The sequence below is a fragment of the Oncorhynchus tshawytscha genome, unplaced genomic scaffold (assembly GCF_018296145.1).
Source record: "Oncorhynchus tshawytscha isolate Ot180627B unplaced genomic scaffold, Otsh_v2.0 Un_contig_2949_pilon_pilon, whole genome shotgun sequence".
In the NCBI taxonomy this organism is placed as follows: domain Eukaryota; kingdom Metazoa; phylum Chordata; class Actinopteri; order Salmoniformes; family Salmonidae; genus Oncorhynchus; species Oncorhynchus tshawytscha.
The window spans coordinates 105,037-112,500 of NW_024609743.1; the positions used below are offsets into that span (position 1 = coordinate 105,037).

Consider the following 7,464-nt stretch of genomic DNA (forward strand, 5'->3'; position numbering starts at 1 on the left):
AGAGAGAGAGAGAGGGAGGGAGAGAGAGAGAGAGAGAGAGAGAGGGATATGGAGGGAGGAGAGAGAGAGAGGGAGAGAGAGGAGAGAGAGAGGGAGAGAGAGGGAGAGAGAGAGAGAGAGAGAGAGAGAGAGAGAGAGGAGAGAGAGAGAGACAGGAGACATGGAGACAGGGAGACAGGGAGAGGGAGAGAGGGAGGGAGGGAGGGAGGGAGGGAGGGAGGGAGGGAGGGAGGGAGGGAGGGAGGGAGGGGGAGAGGAGGAGTAACCTGTGCTCTGTGTGAGAGAGTAACCTGTGCTCTGTGTGTGAGAGAGTAACCTGTGCTCTGTGTGAGAGTAACCTGTGCTCTGTGTGTGAGAGAGTAACCTGTGTGAGAGAGTAACCTGTGCTCTGTGTGTGAGAGAGTAACCTGTGTGAGAGAGTAACCTGTGCTCTGTGTGTGAGACAGTAACCTGTGCTCTGTGTGAGAGAGTAACCTGTGCTCTGTGTGTGAGAGAGTAACCTGTGCTCTGTGTGTGAGAGAGTAACCTGTGCTCTGTGTGTGAGAGAGTAACCTGTGCTCTGTGTGTGAGAGAGTAACCTGTGCTCTGTGTGTGAGAGAGTAACCTGTGCTCTGTGTGTGAGAGAGTAACCTGTGCTCTGTGTGTGAGAGAGTAACCTGTGCTCTGTGTGTGAGAGAGTAACCTGTGCTCTGTGTGTGAGAGAGTAACCTGTGCTCTGTGTGTGAGAGAGTAACCTGTGTGAGAGAGTAACCTGTGCTCTGTGTGTGAGAGAGTAACCTGTGTGAGAGAGTAACCTGTGCTCTGTGTGTGAGTGCGTGAGAGAGTAACCTGTGTTCTGTGTGTGAGAGAGTAACCTGTGCTCTGTGTGTGAGACAGTAACCTGTGCTCTGTGTGTGAGAGAGTAACCTGTGCTCTGTGTGTGAGACAGTAACCTGTGCTCTGTGTGTGAGAGAGTAACCTGTGCTCTGTGTCTCTACAGATGGCTCAGGGCTGCAGCTCGTTCAAGCCCCTGTTCTCGGCTTCTCAAGACCTCCCACCTACATACTGAGTGAGTGTGTGTGTGTCCGTGAGTCAAATCAAAGTTCATTGGTAGCGTACAAAGTTTAGCAAAATGCGTCTGTTTCTAGCTCCAACAGTGGAGCAAAATGCATCTGTTTCTAGCTCCTACAGTGGAGCAAAATGCTTGTTTCTAGCTCCAACAGTGGAGGAACATGTGTGTCCGTGACTCTGTGTGTCCGTGACTCTGTGTGTCTGTGAGTCTGTGTGTCCGTGAGTCTGTGTGTCCGTGACTCTGTGTGTCCGTGAGTCTGTGTGTCCGTGACTCTGTGTCTGTGACTCTGTGTGTCCGTGACTCTGTGTGTCTGTGAGTCTGTGTGTCCGTGAGTCTGTGTGTCCGTGACTCTGTGTGTCTGTGAGTCTGTGTGTCCGTGAGTCTGTGTGTCCGTGACTCTGTGTGTCCGTGAGGCTGTGTGTCCGTGACTCTGTGTCTGTGACTCTGTGTGTTCGTGACTCTGTGTGTCCATGAGTCTGTGTGTCCGTGACTCTGTGTGTCCGTGAGTCTGTGTGTCCGTGAGTCTGTGTGTCCGTGACTCTGTGTGTCCGTGAGTCTGTGTGCCTGCGTGTGTGTGCGTGAGTCTGTGTGTCCGTGAGTCTGTGTGTCCGTGAGTCTGTGTGTCCGTGACTCTGTGTGTCCGTGAGTCTGTGTGTCCGTGACTCTGTGTCTGTGACTCTGTGTGTTCGTGACTCTGTGTGTCCGTGAGTCTGTGTGTCCGTGACTCTGTGTGTCCGTGAGTCTGTGTGTCCGTGAGTCTGTGTGTCCGTGACTCTGTGTGTCCGTGAGTCTGTGTGTCCGCGAGTCTGTGTGTCCGTGACTCTGTGTGTCCGTGAGTCTGTGTGTCCGTGACTCTGTATGTCCGTGACTCTGTGTGCCCGTGACTCTGTGACTCTGTGTGTCCGTGACTCTGTGTGTCCGTGACTCTGTGTGTCCGTGACTCTGTGTGCCTGCGTGAGTCTGTGTGCCTGCGTGAGTCTGTGTGCCTCCGTGAGTCTGTGTGCCTCCGTGAGTCTGTGTGCCTGCGTGTGTTACCTGACGTACTGTGTCCTTGCAGTGTCTTCTCCGTCGCTGTCTCCTAGAACCCTCGACGTCCTACCTCTCTCTCCAGGTGAGTGGTGACCAACATCAACACCTCAATTTGACCCAACTTTGTACTGTGTTGTGACTGAGTAAGGTGACTCCCATATGGCACCCTATTCCCTATATAGTGCACTACTATAGACCAGAGCCCTATTCCCTATATAGTGGTACTACTATAGACCAGAGCCCTATTCCCTATATAGTGCACTACTTTAGACCAGAGCTCTATTCCCTATATAGTGCACTACTTTAGACCAGAGCTCTATTCCCTATCTAGTGCACTACTATAGACCAGAGCCCTATTCCCTATCTAGTGCACTACTATAGACCAGAGCCCTATTCCCTATCTAGTGCACTACTTTAGACCAGAGCCCTATTCCCTATCTAGTGCACTACTTTAGACCAGAGCCCTATTCCCTATCTAGTGCACTACTATAGACCAGAGTCCTATTCCCTATATAGTGCACTACTTTAGACCAGAGCTCTATTCCCTATATAGTGCACTACTTTAGACCAGAGTCCTATTCCCTATATAGTGCACTACTATAGACCAGAGCCCTATTCCCTATATAGGACACTACTATAGACCAGGGCCCTATTCCCTATCTAGTGTACTACTTTAGACCAGGGCCCTATTCCCTATCTAGTGTACTACTATAGACCAGAGCCCTATTCCCTATATACTGGTACTACTATAGACCAGAGCCCTATTCCCTATATACTGGTACTACTATAGACCAGAGCCCTATTCCCTATCTAGTGTACTACTTTAGACCAGAGCCCTATTCCCTATCTAGTGCACTACTTTAGACCAGAGCCCTATTCCCTATCTAGCACTACTATAGACCAGAGCCCTATTCCCCTATGCACTACTTAGACCAGAGCCCTATTCCCTATCTACTACTTTAGACCAGAGCCCTATTCCCTATATAGTGCACTACTTTAGACCAGAGCCCTATTCCCTATCTAGTGCACTACTATAGACCAGAGCCCTATTCCCTATCTAGTGCACTACTTTCGACCAGAGTCCTATTCCCTATAAAGTGGTACTACTATAGACCAGAGCTCTATTCCCTATATAGTGGTACTACTATAGACCAGAGACCTATTCCCTATCTAGTGCACTACTTTAGACCAGAGCCCTATTCCCTATCTAGTGCACTACTTTAGACCAGAGCCCTATTCCCTATCTAGTGCACTACTTTAGACCAGAGCCCTATTCCCTATATAGGACACTACTATAGACCAGAGCCCTATTCCCTATCTAGTGCACTACTTTAGACCAGAGCCCTATTCCCTATATAGGACACTACTATAGACCAGAGCCCTATTCCCTATCTAGTGCACTACTTTAGACCAGAGCCCTATTGGGGATTAGGTGTAATGGGTCCTGTGTGTAGCTGGTGTAGAGAGTCAGGCGCAGGACAGCAGATATGAGTTATCAACGTAGTTTTACTCAAATTAACAAATGTACAAAGTAACAAAACAAGCACACCATGACGGACCGAAAATACAACAATCACTCACAAGGATCGGTGGTGGCTAGAAGGCCGGCGACGTCGACCGCCGAACACCGGCCGAGCAAGGAGAGGGACCTTCGGCGGAAGTCATGACAGTACCCCCCCTTTACTTGCGGCTCTCGCAGCGCGTAAAGGGGGGGTACTGGCTGATCTGGCTCTGATGCCACGGTGCCAGAACTGGCTGATACCCCAGTACGTACTGGAAGGGAGAGAGGTTAGTGGAGGAGTGGCGGAGTGAGTTTTAGGCCATCTATGCCCAGGGGATGAACGCCGCCCACTCCCCTGGCCGGTCCTGGCAATAGGACCTCAGAAACCTACCCACATCCTGGTTTACTCTCTCCTTCTGCACGTTACTCTTGGGGTGAAAACCTGAGGTGAGGCTGACTGAGACCCCCAGACGTTCCATGAACGCTCTCCAGACCCTGGATGTGAACTGGGGACATCGATCAGAAACTATGTCCTCAGGCACCCCGTAGTGCCGGAAGACGTGTGTGAACAGGGCCTCCGCCGTCTGTAGCGATGTAGGGAGCCCGGGCAAAGGAAGGTGATGGCAGGACTTGGAAAATCGATCCACAACGACCAGGATCGTGGTGTTGCCTTGTGAGGGAGGAAGATCCGTCAGGAAGTCCACCGACAGGTGTGACCACGACCGTTGTGGAACGGGGTTGTAACTTCCCTCTGGACAGGTGTCTAGGAGCCTTGCACTGGGCACACACTGAGCAGGAGGAAACATTAACCCTCACGTCCTTGGCCAAGGTGGACCAGTACTTCCCACTAAGGCAACGCACCATCAGACCGATGCCAGGATGACCAGAGGATTATGACGTGTGGGCCCAATAGATCAACCGGTCGCGGACAGCAGACGGATCGTACAGGCGCCCAGCTGGACACTGGGGGGGAGTGGGCTCTGTGCTTAACGCCCACTCGATGTCCGCGTCCAGCTCCCACACCACCGGTGCCACCAGGCAAGAGGCCGGAAGTATGGGAGTGTTATCCATGGACCGCTCCTCTGTGTCATACATCCGGGACAGTGCGTCTGCCTTTGCGTTCTGGGAACCTGGTCTGTAGGACAGAGTGAAAACAAAACGGGTAAAGAACATGGCCCACCTTGCCTGGCGAGGGTTCAGTCTCCTCGCTGCTCGAATGTACTCCAGATTGCAGTGGTCAGTCCAGATGAGAAAAGGGTGTTTAGCCCTCTCAAGCCAATGTCTCCACGCCTTCAGAGCCTTGACCACAGCCAACAGCTCCTGATCCCCCACATCATAGTTTTGCTCCGCCGGGCTGAGCTTCTTCGAAAAGAAAGCACAGGGGCGGAGCTTTGGTGGCGTACCCGAGCTCTGAGAGAGCACGGCTCCTATCCCAGCCTTTGGACGCGTCCACCTCCACTATGAACGCCAAAGAGGAATCCGGATGAGCCAGTGCGGGAGTCGAGGTAAACAGAGCCTTCAGGTGACCAAAAGCCCTGTCCGCCTCATCCGACCACTGCAGTCTCACCGGTCCCCCCTTCAGCAGTGAGGTAGTGGGAGCTGCTCCCTGACCAAAGCCCCAGACAAACCTCCGGTAGTAGTTGGCAAACCCTAGAAACCACTGCACCTCCTTTACCGTGGTGGGAGTCGGCCAATTACGCACGGCTGAGATGCGGTCACTCTCCATCTGACGTGGAAATGCGGTACCCTAAGAAGGAGACGGACTGTTGGACGAACAGACATTTCTCAGCCTTGACGTACAGTTCATGCTCCATCAGTCGACCAAGCACCCTGCGCACCAGGGACACATGTTCGGCGTGTGTAGCTGGAGTATATCAGAATGACGTTGATATACACCACTACACCCTGCCCGTGCAGGTTCCGGAAAATCTCGTCAACAAAGGCCTGGAAGACTGATGGAGCATTCATCAACTCGTACGGCATGACGAGGCACTCATAGTGCCCTGAGGTGGTACTAAATGCCATCTTCCATTCGTCCCAAGGTTGTAAGCGCTCCTGAGATCCAATTTTGTGAAGAAGCGCACCCCATGCATTGACTCGATCACACTGGCAATGAGAGGCAGCGGGTCTCTATACCTCACAGTGATCTGATTGATCCCTCGATAGTCACGGGCGCAGACCCCCATCCTTCTTCTTCAAAAAAGAAACTCAAGGAGGCAGGTGAAGTGGAGGGCCGAATGTATCCCTGCCCCAGGGATTCGGAGACTCCTGTGACAGAGGATACACGTGGCTCCTGGGAAGTGCTGCGTCGACCAGGAGGTTTATCGCACAATCGATGTGGTGGTAATTTAGTCGCCCTCTTCTTACAGAAGGCGAGAGCCAAATCGGCATATTCTGGGGGGATGCGCACGGTGGAGACCTAGTCTGGACTTTCCACCGTAGTCGCACCGATGGAAACCCCCACATACCTCTTGTGACCCACTCTAAGGGCTTTGAGGCAGGAGACGAGGGCGGACACCCTGAAGGAGCCGGGTGGACGGTCACCAGGTAGAGCTCCAGCTGTAGTAGGAACCCCTGGCATCCGGCAGCCATCCCATCATACTCCCTCGGGGGCGCGAGTCGAATCCCGCTGGGATCAGGTGGAAGAGGGGTGGACAGTTGGAGTGGGGCTGGTGGAGGCTCTGGACAACCTCCTCCTCTCTCCCAACGATCCATCTTCTGCAGCACGCGATCTATGGCTGTGCCCAGATGTTACAACATGGTCGCGTGCTGCTGGACGCGCTCCTCCACTGGAACAGGGAGGGCGTCTGCTACAATAATCACTCACAAACAATACCTGGGGAACAGAGGGTTAATATAGTAAACAGGTAATTGGTTGAGTGAAGCCAGGTGTGGTAAGACAAAGACAAAACAAATGGAAAATGAAAAGTGGATCGGCGGTGGCTCGAAGGCCGGCGACGTCGACCCCCCCGAACAAGGAGAGGGAACCGACTTCGGCCGACGTCGTGACAATAGGGTTCTATAGGGCTCTGGTCTGAAGTAGTGCACTATATAGGGAATAGGGTTCTATAGGGCTCTGGTCAAGAGTAGTGCACTATATATAGGGAATAGGGTTCTATAGGGCTCTGGTCAAGAGTAGTGCACTATATATAGGGAATAGGGTTCTATAGGGCTCTGGTCAAGAGTAGTGCACTATATATAGGAATAGGGAATAGGGCTCTTCTATAGCACTATATATATAGGGAATAGGGGGCTCTGGTCAAGAGTAGTGCACTATATATAGGGAATAGGGTTCTATAGGGCTCTGGTCAAGAGTAGTGCACTATATATAGGGAATAGGGTTCTATAGGGCTCTGGTCTAGAGTAGTGCACTATATATAGGGAATAGGGTTCTATAGGGCTCTGGTCAGTAGTGCACTATATATATAGGAGTAGGGTTCTATAGGGCTCTGGTCTAGAGTAGTGCACTATATATAGGGAATAGGGTTCTATAGGGCTCTGGTCTAGAGTAGTGCACTATATATAGGGAATAGGGTTCTATAGGGCTCTGGTCTAGAGAAGTGCACTATATATAGGGAATAGGGTTCTATAGGGCTCTGGTCTATAGTGCACTATATAGGGAATAGGGTTCTATAGGGCTCTGGTCTGAAGTAGTGCACTATATATATAGGGAATAGGGTTCTATAGGGCTCTGGTCTAGAGTAGTGCACTATATATAGGGAATAGGGTTCTATAGGGCTCTGGTCTAGAGTAGTGCACTATATATAGGAATAGGGTTCTATAGGGCTCTGGTCAAGAGGGCACTATATAGGGAATAGGGTTCTATAGGGCTCTGGTCTAGAGTAGAGAATAGGGTTCTATAGGGCTCTGTCACTATATATAG

General features: G+C 51.6%; 1 protein-coding gene across 1 annotated transcript in view; it reads left to right on the plus strand.

The window, feature by feature from the left end:
• ciita (class II, major histocompatibility complex, transactivator) overlaps positions 1–7,464 on the plus strand; it is a 55,145-nt gene that overhangs the window by 28,118 nt on the left and 19,563 nt on the right. The window contains exons 8-9 of the mRNA XM_042317481.1: positions 980–1,048; positions 2,109–2,162. Coding sequence (XP_042173415.1) covers positions 980–1,048; positions 2,109–2,162 — 123 coding nt within the window. The remainder of the gene's footprint in view (positions 1–979; positions 1,049–2,108; positions 2,163–7,464) is intronic.